Source organism: Eubalaena glacialis, chromosome 18 (genome assembly GCF_028564815.1).
Source record: "Eubalaena glacialis isolate mEubGla1 chromosome 18, mEubGla1.1.hap2.+ XY, whole genome shotgun sequence".
Classification (NCBI taxonomy): Eukaryota; Metazoa; Chordata; class Mammalia; order Artiodactyla; family Balaenidae; genus Eubalaena; species Eubalaena glacialis.
The window spans coordinates 19,191,382-19,204,115 of record NC_083733.1 but is presented as its reverse complement, the minus strand read 5'-3'; the positions used below and the strand labels follow the sequence as shown (position 1 = coordinate 19,204,115).

At 43.3% G+C, this 12,734-nt stretch overlaps 1 protein-coding gene across 5 annotated transcripts in view; it reads right to left on the bottom strand.

The window, feature by feature from the left end:
• The window catches only part of GFOD2 (Gfo/Idh/MocA-like oxidoreductase domain containing 2), a 38,924-nt gene that overhangs the window by 6,031 nt on the left and 20,159 nt on the right, over positions 1-12,734 (bottom strand). For 4 of the 5 annotated variants that reach the window (XM_061172867.1, XM_061172871.1, XM_061172869.1 and 1 more), the window contains exons 2-3: positions 8,126-8,214; positions 4,230-4,575 (exon numbers count right to left, since the gene is read on the bottom strand). In XM_061172867.1, coding sequence (XP_061028850.1) covers positions 4,230-4,488 — 259 coding nt within the window. In that variant the 5' untranslated portion in view covers positions 4,489-4,575; positions 8,126-8,214. The remainder of the gene's footprint in view (positions 1-4,229; positions 4,576-8,125; positions 8,215-12,734) is intronic. The other variant, XM_061172870.1, reaches the window with a different exon arrangement.

Genomic DNA, 12,734 nt, shown 5'->3' with positions numbered 1-12,734 from the left:
CCAGAAAAAGCACCACTTTTATGTTTTACAAAATCCATGGATTCTGCCTTTTTTTTTTTTTTTTAACAAAGAATGTTCTGCTACTTAGAAAAGTAAGTTTGAAAGCCACCAGACAGAATCACTGCTGCCCACAGCCCAGTCTCTCCTGGGTCACAAGCCCCTGTCGGCTCCCTGAGTCACACCAGCAGACTGGGCTTGCACAGGTAGAATTTGTGAACACTTCCATTCAACCAGTGTGCCAGGCCCTGTGCTAAGCTCAGAGGATACAACATCAGGCATGATCTCTACTTTCAGACAACTTACAGTTTAGTGGGAGAGAAAGCCATTAATCAAATTATCCTATGAATACACGTAGAACTGCACTTGTGATAAATGCAATGAAGATGATATTAATGTTAATATGAAAGATATAGCAGGGACCTGATCTGGACTGGGGGTCAGGGAAGGCATCCCAAGGGACTGGTGTTCTTGGGATTAAATGATCTGGGTCAGGCTGCTTGAGGAATGATCCCTTGTTATCTTAAGAGCCCATGGGGAAAGGATTGGCAAACCCAGCATTTTTCTAATGAAGCACACAAGTGCCAAGAACTGGGCACAGAAACTTACCTTTTAGTGACAGATTTAAGAAAACATTCAACTATGGCAAAAATGGTGGGGCACTTTGTACATTAAAATTTTTCTGAACCACTTCTAAATTGAGAAATAAAACATTAGAGTCCCTCCCTCTCCTTTAAGGAATTCATGGGAAAGCCACAAGGATGAAATCTGAGGTGGAAAAAAATGAAAAGTCAAACAAAAGTAGAAAATAAGACCCTGAGAAAACCGTAATTCAAAAAGACACATGCACCCCAATGTTCATTGCAGCACTATTTACAATAGCCAGGACATGGAAACAACCTAAGTGTCCATCGACAGATGAATGGATAGAGAAGATGTGGTACATATACACAATGGAATATTACTCAGCCATAATAAGGAACGAAATAGGGTCATTTGTAGAGATGTGGATGGACCTAGACTGTCATACAGTGTGAAGTAAGTCAGAAAGAGAAAACCAAATATTGCATATTAATGCATACATGTGGAATCTAGAAAAATGGTACAGATGAACCTATTTGCAGCACAGGAACAGAGATGCATACATAAAGAACAGATGTGTGGACACAGTGGGGGAAGGGAGAGGGTGGGATAAATTGGGAGATTAGGTTTGACATAAATACACTACCATGTGTAAACCAGATAGCTAGTGGGAACCTGTGGTATAGCACAGGGAGCTCAGCTCGGTGCTCTGTGATGAGCTAGATGGGTGGGATGGGGGGTGGGAGGGAGGTCCAAGAAGGAGCTCCTTCCAGAGCTTTACATTACAGGAGGAAAGAATGGGTCCTGCTTTTGAGGCATTAATTTAAGTACAGTCCTCCAGGGACTTCCCTGGTGGCGCAGTGGTTAAGAATCTGCCTGCCAATGCAGGGGACACGGGTTCGAGCCCTGGCCCAGGAAGATCCCACATGTCACAGAGCAACTAAGCCTGTGCGCCACAACTACTGAGCCTGTGCTCTAGAGTCCACGAGCCACAACTACTGAGCCCGTGTGCTGCAACTACTGAAGCCCACACACCTAGAGCCCATGCTCCGCAACAAGAGAAGCCACCACAATGAGAAGACCACGCACCATAACTAGAGAAAGCCTGCGCGCAGCAACGAAGACCCAACGTTGCCATAAATAAATAAATAAATTTATATTTATAAAGAGATATATATATAGTCCTCCAACCTACAGAAAAGTGTTCCACATTTGAGATGACTTAGAATGCTTAGTTTCATTTCTAAGCTACATTCAACTCAGTGAACACTTACCTAACGAACATCCAGAGGAGACGCCTACCATTTATTTTTGATGTGAATTTAAGTTAAACAAATCTGCTCTTCCATGTGGGACAACAGGAAAGGCTGGCTTTCCCTTGTAACGTGATGCCAGTGTCCTTCTTGGTCAGTACTCGGAGGCAGTCATATATCATGCTGAAAAGGCTGAATGATACCTTCATTTCACAGGGGCCCACACAGGTTGAGAGGGACAGAAATAGGGTCAAAAGTGGGGTCTGATGTCAAGGTCAGTTTGGTGCTCTGCCTACAGCAGTTCATGCACTCACACCAAGTCATTTGGGAAAACTGGAGGAGTTCTCATGGCCTCTTCCATATAAGTTAAAATTAAGTCAGAATTCTCACTAAAAAAAAAAAAAAAAGAAAGCAAGCACACAGGGAGTCAACTTCATGGTCACAACAGGCTCAGCGACTCCTTTGAGGCCTAAGTGGGCAGTGCCTGAGGGCAGGTCCAGCTGACAAGGGCTCTCCCAGCCCAACCAAATTGGCACTGTGGTCGTGTACCTGCAAGAACAGACCAAGGACCCTCATTCATACCCTCCTCCTTCCTGACAACAGAGATGTGGAGAAAAGGCTGATGGCCTTACTTCACTGAGGGCTGGGATACAAGACCCCAGAAGCTTCTGGTCATCCCTGTCCTTCCTGTTTATATTAAATGGCCCAAAGTCCAATGTTTTCCTGTACCAGGAAAACAGCAGGCTTGGGCCCAAAGAACTCTGGGGTTTCCTCTTTCTCCTTACACAGCTCAGAAATGGCCTCTGTGGGGACCCTAAAGTTCAAGAAGGCGACCAGAGCCTCTAGAATTCTGCCTCTGCGGGGACCCTAAAGTTCAAGAAGGCGACCAGAGCCTCTAGAACTCTGCCTCTGCACACACCTGGCCTCACCAACCTGCAATCATGCCACAAGGAACGGTGAGAAGTCAAGTGACCATGGTAGCTTGATTCCCTTGAACCAGCCCTCTGTTAAAGTGTTGGCTTAAGTCTACTTCTAAACCCAATCTGGGAGTATTATCTGCCCTAAAAATCTAGGGCCAGTGAATAGCTCCAATGTCACACATCCTCAGAGAGAGCTCTCTGGAAAAGACAAACCATCTATAATTTTTGGTCAAAACTTACATGCCCTAAATCAACAACCAGACAGACTGCTATTCCTGCTCACTTCAATGAACACTTATCCTCTCCAACCCATTGGGCTAGAGGTGACAGACACCCTCTTATTCTCAGACTACGGGACAGACAAGCAGCAGAGCCTTGGACCCTCCACCATGCTAGTGGCCAGGAGTGGCGGTCAGCCTCACGGCATATCAGTTCCTGGACCCACAGATCTCTGACTGCATCAGACAGACACCTGGCTCCCATCACCTTATATAAAACAATTACTCTGTCAATCAATTATATGCTACCTGAATTGTTACTTGTCTTTTCTCATTTACCTTGCAATGTGTGTTACTTCTAGTCTCTTCAACTGGACTGTGAAATATGAAAGCAGAGACAGCTCCAATCCAACACTGCTCTGAATGTCAAGAATGACATCAGGACAGTGCCTAGCACACAGGAGACATTTTTTAAAAAACTGCTGGATGAATGTTTACTGGTTTGTTTTCCTATTAAATTAGATTCTGATTCCTATATAAGACAAAGAGAATAGTTTTTCTACAGTTGACAGGAAAGAGAAGCCCAACAGGAACTGCAGGAGAACAGCTCACCAAGCCATGCCCAGCCAAGGGCAGGAGGTGGCTGAGCAAACTATTTCCGGAGGGAGCAGAGATGTGAGCAGGCTGATCTGTGGATCCTGCCAGGGAAACTCAGCGCTGTCAGAGAGCCGTCCCACCCTCTGGCATACAAAATTGCAAAGCTTGGTGGGAAGGGTGTGTGCTCAATCTAGTCAAGGACTGACAAAATATGAGAAATGGCAGCCTTGATACACATCCTCTTCTCCTTTCTGTGGTGCTGCGTGCCACAGAAATGGAAGAACAAATGCATCAATCACAGCCGATTCCCCAGTGCCCAGGTCTTTGAACTCTGACTTCACAGAGGCAAACTTTACAATGCCTGAAATGTAATAATCTCTAGCCCCTGTGACAGGCCAACTCGAAAGACATTTGCTTAATTTTTGCTCAGGGATTTACTTATGGGAGGTGGGGAACGCTGCATGTCTCCCAGCCACTGGAGCATTTCCTCCCCCAGCCATAAGGCCTCCCAACGTGCCCTCCCTCGGCACTGCTTCAGGGATGAGTGCTGTCCCAGATCCAGGCCCAAGAAGGACCACCCAGGCCCAGAGGAGAGCAGTGACACTCAAGGACCACCGAGAGGGAGGCGCAATCTGCCCTTGCTATGGCCTGACTGTCCGTACCTAGAGCCTTCACAGATATCTGTCGGGTAAGCGGAGGGGGGATGTTGATGCACACCAGATCCACGTCTTGATGCAGCAAGACGTCATCGGTCCGGCTGGTGTAGAAGGTGATGTTCATCTCCTCGGCAAGCTGCTTCGCCTCCTCCTCAGTCTTCCCCCACAGGGCCTCCACCGTGAACCCTTCTGCCCGCAGCAGCGGGACCAGAACCCGGGCAGAGCTGCCAGTCCCAAACACGCCCACTCCGGGAAGCATCTTCATGCTGGCTTCTCCATTCACCAACTCATCTCCTCACAAGAGTCTCCAGCATGAGTACGACCATCCCACAGTCCTGGTCACACATGGCTCCTGGAACAGCAAGCAGGACACTGGCTGTTAGTGGAGGGCACACGCAGCTGAGGCTACTTTCTGGGCTGATTCGGAAGCAGCAAGTTCTCTGCCACAAAAGACAAATGAAATACTGCTCCAAAGTGAAACGCTGCAGAAGCTTCTCCCATGGAGACTTAAGGATATTAGCAATATCTATGTACTAGGAGGAGGAAAGATGAAAAATGAGTAAAGCTAGGTTCAAATTTCTGTTCTGTTACTTAATTTTCAGTGTGACTCTGGTCAAACCATTTAACCTCTAGGGCCTTAAATTGTACAAGTTCATGATTCTATGATATTATATTACACAAAGAAAAAGAAGAAAAAGAAGAGTGTTATTATATTACAGTAAAAGACGAAAGAGAACTACTTAGGTGTTATACACGTTATAATTTAAAAGTTAATGGTAGCAAGCATAGGAAAATGTTCACTAGAAACCAAAAATACCAAAAAAAAATTCCAACTACCAAACTGGCAGCAGCAGCAGCAATAACAAGGATATTTAGAATGAAATTTTTTAAAAAAATGTATTTGTTTTATTTATTTTTGGCTGCATTGGATCTTCATTGCAGTGCGCGGGCTTCTCATTGTGGGGCTCGGTAGTTGTGGCGCATGGGCTTAGTTGCTCCGCGGCATGTGGGATCTTCCTGGACCAGGGATCGAACCCGCGTCTGCTGCATTCGCAGGCGGATTCTTAACCACTGCGCCACCAGGGAAGCCCAGAATGAAATTTTTTATATAAAAATATCCATGCTAACGTTGACTAAGATAGTGAAAAATTTGGAAATGAGATAGATGTTCAATAACAGTAGTGGGTTAGATTAATAACACTACGGAGCCACTGAAAATCATGAGTAGAAGGCCCTCAGTGACCTGAAAGACATCACCATGTATTCACTGAAAAGGCAGAAAACAATATGTGAAGCATAACAATTTTATTTAAAACAAAACCAAAAAAAGCACAAAAGGTGTATGTATGTATGAGAATATACAAGGATATCTCTATCAATAACCATACTCCATACAGAGGACATAACAGAAGACCTGAATTTAATAATTATTACTCAAATTGTTGGGATTGTGGATGATTTTTGTTTTCTGAACTTTGCCAAATTTTCTACAATGAATGTTTCTTACTTATTATGGAGCTTTTCCTTCTGATCACAAGGGTTTATAAAATGAAATAAAGAACGAGACCAAACAAAAGTCTGCTTGGAAACCACAGTGAGATTTAGGTGTGTGCAGGGTATCAGGTTTCTCCACACAGCACTCCCTCAGCTAAACAAGTGGTCCCCATTCTAGCTGTGTATACGGTCACTGGTGACCCCAGACCCACTGAATCAGACTGTGGGGATGAGGCTATGTCACCATCACTTTCTTTTTCATTTGGTTCTTATTTTATTGTGGTAAAATACACATAAAATTTACTATCTTAACCATTTTTAAGTGTACAGTTCGTGGTATTACGTACATTCATACCGTTGTGTAACCATCACCATCATCTACTTCCAAAACTCTTTTCACATTGCAAAATTGAAACTCTGTCCCCGTTAAACAATAACTTCTCATTTCAACCCCTCCCCCCAGCCCCTGGCAACCACCATGTCTCTATGAATCTGACTACTGTAGGTACCTTATATAAGTGGAATCTTATAGCATTTGTCCTTTTGTGACTGGCTTATTTCACTTAGCATGTCCTCAAGGTTCATCCATGGTGTAGCTTATGTCAGAATTTCCTCCCTTTTTGAGGTTGAATAATATTCCATTGTATGTATATACTACATTTTGCTTATGCGTTCATTTGTACATGAACACCTGGATAGCTTCCACATCTTAGCTACTATGAATAATGCTGTTATGAACATGGGTGTACAAATACTTCTTCCAGACTCTGCTTCCAATTCTTTTGGGTATATACCCAGAGGTGGAATTGCTGGATCATACGGTAAATCTGTTTTTAATTTTTTGAGGAACTGCCATACTGTTTTCCACAGGTCCTGTACCATTTTATTTAGTTATTATTATTTTTAAATTATTTATTTATTTATTTAGGCCAAGCCACGCAGCTTGTGGGATCTTAGTTCTGCGACCAGGGATTGAACCCGGGCCCACAGCAGTGAAAGTGCCAAGTCCTAACCACTAGACCACCAGGGAACTCCCAAGGTCCTGTACCATTTTAAATAATAATTTTACAAACACCTTACAGTCCCTTAGTCTACCAATTATCTTTTAAAAAAATCTACTTTCTGCAAATCACAATTTTTATTATTATTATTATTATTTTTTTTAAATTAATTAATTAATTTATTTATTTTTGGCTGTGTTGGGTCTTCGTTTCTGTGCGAGGGCTTTCTCTCTAGTTGCGGCAAGTGGGGGCCACTCTTCATCACAGCGCGCGGGCCTCTCACCATCGCGGCCTCTCCAGCCGCGGAGCACAGGCTCCAGACGCGCAGGCTCAGCAGTTGTGGCTCACGGGCCTAGCTGCTCCGCGGCATGTGGGATCCTTCCAGACCAGGGCTCGAACCCGTGTCCCCTGCATCGGCAGGCAGACTCTCAACCACTGCGCCACCAGGGAAGCCCCAAATCACAATTTTTAAAAAGTTGTATCCAAATGTTGGATATCCAAATGCTGTTCTACTTTCATCCATGTACCATTGCTTCACTTGCATCTCCTCACAGATCAGTCAACCTATTTGTCAGTTTAATGGAGACATGGCATTCCTTTTGCAAATCCCTAATAATTAACTACCTCCTTCCCCAACTGTGAGCACTAGCGACATATACATCTCTTCCTTCCCCATCCATGACATCCTCCCACCTTTCTGGTCATTTCTGAGCACTACTTTCAGGCTCCCCTGCTCTTATCCTCAGCTCCTTCAATGTTGAGCTTCTTGAGGTTGTCAGAGGTGTTCTCTTCTCTTCTTGCTCCACATATTCTTTGTACTACTCATGTCCCAGGCTTTAATTAGTATACCAGTGACTTCCAAATCTGCAGCACAAGCCCCGCTTTCTCTCCAGAGCCTCACACCCATATATTCTAAGCTCCACAAAACCCACACGACCAAACCTGAACAGAAGCAGTGAAGTAAGATGGTGAGAACACACAAAGTGAAGGCATCCAGGACATCTGGGATCAAATTCTGGCCTCACCACTTCCTAGCTGAATGCAATGTTTTTCATGGGAAAAGCAGGTCTAATGCTGTTTAGCTCCTGGGGTTTTTTGAAGATTAAATGAGGTCCGGTTGTAAGTGCCCAGTAAAGTGTCTAGTATACAGTCAGCATTTAATAATTATCATAAACCTTCCCTCAAACATTTTCTTCCTGTATTCTCTGTCTCTTGGTATGTCACCATCATCAACTCGGTTCCTCAACTCAGAAAGCTGGCCAGCATTGCAATCTCTTTATTCCCTTACCTGTACAGGTAACTCATCACCAAGTCTTGTTGATCCTCCCTCTTTATTATGTCTTAAATCCACCCCTTCTTTGATATCCCCTCTGCCACTGCCCTAGTCTAGCCCCCAGCACCACTCACCTGGATGACTGCAACAACCTTCTACTTGATCTCTCTTGCTTCCATTCTTTCCTTCCTTCATCCATTCCTCACATTGCGAAGAGATCTTTCTAAAATGCAAACGGAATCACATCACTCCCTTCCTTTTTAAACATTTCAGTGACTTCTCATTGGACTCAGTATGAAGTCCAGATCTATAGTATGACTTACAAGGCCCTGCAAGATCCAGAAATCTCAAGACAGGTCTAGCTTTGTGTAGGGTCACTTTCAAGGGTTATCTCCAAAAGAGATGAGTTTCAAAACACATACCTAGATAACCTAGTAAGAAGAACACTCTGTGAAATTACTAGCTATAAACCAGTTAAAAGTTGGGGAGATAGTTACTCAAGATGAAAACAATGGCTTCAGAGTAACAGATGATGAGTGTATTTTTTCTTTCTGGGAGAATTAAACAGTGGGGAACAGTTTTTTATTGAGCCCCTTTTAGATCATATTAACATATAAATTTGTACATGATTGTTCACAGGAGAATTAATCATAATAGTCAAAAAGTAGAAACAACCCAAATGTCCATCAACTGCTGAATCGGTAAACAAAATCTGGTATAACCATACAAAGTAGTACTATTCAGCCACAACAAGTAATGAAGTACTGATACAAGCTACAACACAGATGAACCTTGAAAACATTATGCTAAGTGAAAGAAGCTAGTCACAGAAGGCCACATATTATATGATTCCATTTATATAAAATGTTCAGAACAGGCAAATCCGTGGAGACAGAAGGTAAATTAGGGGATGGGGGAAAGGAAGGAATTGGGAGGTACAGTAAAGTAAGATGTTCTCACCATCTTACTTTATTGCTTCTGTTCAGGTTTGGTCATGTGGGTTTTGTGGAGCTTAGAATATACGGGTGTGAAGCTCTGGAGAGAAAGCTGGGCTTGTGCTGCAGATTTGGAAGTCACTGGTATACTAATTAACTTTATTCTTCTACATTTGGTTATTTAGTTGTTCCAGCCCCATTTGTTGAAGAGACTATTCTTTCCCCCAGAATGACCTTGGCACCTTTACTGAAAATCAGTTGATCATAAACGTATGGGTTTATTTATGGACTCTCAATTTTATTCCATTGGTCTATACATCTGTCCTGAACTTACAGTAAGTTCTGAAATCAGTAAATGTGAGTCTTCTAACTTTGTTCTTTTTAAATATTATTTTGGCTATTATGGGACCCTTGTATTTTCCTATAAATTTTAGGATCAGTTTGTCAATCTGGGATTTTGATAGAGATTGCTTCGAATCTGTAGATCAATTTGGGGACTGTTGTCACCTTAACAATATTGTTTTCTGATTCATGAACATGGGATGTCTAATTTCTTTCAACAATGTTTTGTAGTTTTTAGAGTATAAGTTACGTACTTTTATGTTAAATTTATTTCTAAGTATTTTATTTTATGCTATAGTAAATGGAATTGTTTTCTTAATTTCATTTTCAGATCCAGCTTCTCTTTTGCTTCTACCGTAGATACAGTTGTACTGTGCGAAGTATACATCTCTGTTAGGGGTTGGTTTGCCCGTATAGCCCACAGTACAGCATCCTACAGTACTGCTTGATCCTACCTGAAGGACACCTGTGCCTTTGTGAACCACGGACATAAGCATGACTTGAGCTGCCTCTAACTCCAGACCCCTGTCAGCTTCCTGCCTCCTCCTGTCTCTACTCTCTGGGCTGTGGAGCTTGGCTTGTTCCCTGCACTCTACCATTTCTACCATTGGGTTCTAGCTTAACCATCTTTCTTTCTTTTCTTTTTTTCTTTTTTTTTGGCCATGCCACGTAGCATGTGGGATCTTAGTTCCCCAACCGGGGATTGAACCCGCGCTCCCTGCATTGGAAGCGCAGTCTTAACCACTGGACTGCCAGGGAAGTCCCATCTTTCTTTCTGATGGTGAATAATGTCCGTGGCCTCTCAGCCACCTCTCTTTCCTCTTTGCTGATAATTCTCTTGCCCTTACAGGATTCCCTTCTAGTTAGAAAACAGGTCAGTCACATACTATCTTCTATAATTTTCATGTCCTGAACTCCCTTTAGCTATTTTGGTCACTTTCTGCATTTACAGGTTTTTGGGGGGTTACTTACAAGTCATGGATATTCTGGGAGCTTGAGAGTGTAAAATTTGTAGCACTACACAGTAAGATTCTGCTTAAGCTTTGTGGGTCATTCATTAAAACAGCTCTAAGGGTCAGGCGAGTAAGACATAGCCACCATAAGCAAGGATGTCCGTGTCCTCTCTAAATTCCTGCCCAGGGCACACTTCTTCCTCTCTCACACCTCATTCCTTCATGCTCTAATTATATTTGGGTGTATATTTGCACTGGTGGCTTAAAACAACAGAATGGATTAGAAGAAATTTTAATAACCTCTGTTTCACTGACAGTGACTCAAAGGGCAGCTTCATCAACACCCATAAATAAAGGGGCAAGAGCTGGCCTCTGAGGAAGCCAGATGGCATGAAGCTAGGCAAGCTTGACTAGGTATTTCCTGCTCCAGTAGACAGAACTGGTTTTCCTCATTTATTTCAGTGATTACCCTTTCTCACCCCTAACATGTCCTATTGCTTGCCCCCAATATCCTTGTACATACCTTTCATGTGCCTCCAAAGATCTCCACAAACCCAGTCCTGCCTAGCTCACATGCATTCCAATCAGCATATGCTGGTCAGGAATGAAGGGGGAAAAGTGCCTTGACAGGACTGACTACATATAGTTTGACAAGGCTATAGGTTATGGGGAAGGTAGCACTGAGGTTAGAAGCATGGAATCTGCAGCCAACCTTGCCTGGGCTCAAATCCTGGCTCCACCACTGACCAACTAGGTAACGTCAGGTAAGTTTCTTAATCATTCTGTGCCTCTGTTTCCTCATCTGTAAAATGGGGTTAACTGTATGTACCTCATAGAGGAGTTAAGGATTAAATGAGTTAATATTCATGAGCGTTTAAAACAGGGCCTGGCCCCATAGTAAGTCACTACATGGATCTTTTTTTTTTTTTTTTTTAAGCTATGTATGACTGCCTTAGATATCTCCTCTTCGAAAGCTGTGTAGGACTATGAAGATAATATTCTAAGCTAATATGCAGTGAGTGCAATAGGCCAGGCAGTGTTTAGTGTAATGTATAATATATCCCTTCAAGTCTACGCAATTCTGTCTTACAGATGAGGAAAGCAGAAGCTTAGAGTCGCTAGGTAACTCTTCCAGGGTTCCACAGCTGGTTTTGTGTAACACACCTGCCACAACTAGCTGTGAAACCTGGAGCAGGTTACTGAGCTTCTCCGAGCCTCCATAAAAACAGAGGCTTGTATGTGTGGAACAACTCTTCTTTCATCCTTAGCGATGAGTGTGAGCCAGGAAAGTTCATTCTGCTCCCTGGCTTGGTGACTGCTTGCCTCAGCTCCACCACTCAAACCAATATTTGCTCTGTTCATACATCACACCTTTATTGAGGGCCCCAACAGGGAGACTGTAGGAGATAAAAAGATGAAAAGACACAGTCTTAACTTTGGGAGCAAGTAGTCAGAAAGGGAGTAGGGGCCAGAGCTGGTGGCACAAGTGCTAATCTAAGGAGTTTGGACTTTGATTGGTGGGTGTGCTCGGTACTTCTGCTCTGTCCCACTTTTGCCACCTGATGCCCTCTCTGCTCTGCTCTGTCCCCCACGAATCAGAAGGTCAGTCTCTAAGAACTATATCACATGGGCTTCAGGCCCTCTGGCTTCCATCTGGGTCCAGCCAATCTCAGGAGGAGATCAGAGCACAGGAAGAAAGGTTACAGTATTCATTCTCTGCCTCTCTCCCTACCAGCATGTGGCTCTGGCAGGAGCTGTGATCCTTGACCAAGGTCAGTGTCTACAGAGGACCCCTCTCCCATAGCCACAGATTTTGCTGGGTTCCAGTACCTCTCCCTTCCCCCACTGTGCCTCAGGTGGTAACAGTATCAGCTATAGCCAGTCCCTACCAGTCCCTCGGTGGGCCACCATCCCTTGTAGGTTTCCCTTACCGCACTCACCATTGTAAATAATCTCTCCATTAAAGGCTTTTCAATAACCCTCTGAATGTGCTGGCTGTGTCCTGCCTGGACCCTAACTAATACAGTAAACAAAGAGAAGCACTGAATTTTTTTTTTTTTTAAATTTCATGTAGGTGGAATAGAGTTCAGGAGACACTAGACACAGAGAACCAGTTAAGATATAAAATAAGAGATAGGGAGGGTCTGATGGAGGGAATGAAGTGGAGCAGACAGCTATCAATAGGACCTGGGATTATGAGGGGAGAGGGAAAAGCCAAAAATGGCACCAAACTATAGACCAACATCTCTCTCATAAACATAGGCACAAAATCCTCAACAAAGTAGCAAACTGAATCCAGCAATGTGTTAAAAGGACAATGCACGATGACCAAGAGAATGTAAGGCTGGTTCAATATTCTAAAATCAATTACTATAATTCAACATATCAAGTCATGAAATTAGTTATTAAATTGCATTAATTAGAAATGCAAATTAAAACTTATTTATTACAACTACACACCTATTGGAATGTGTGAAATTCAGAAAATCTGATATCAAAAACTGGCGAGGGGC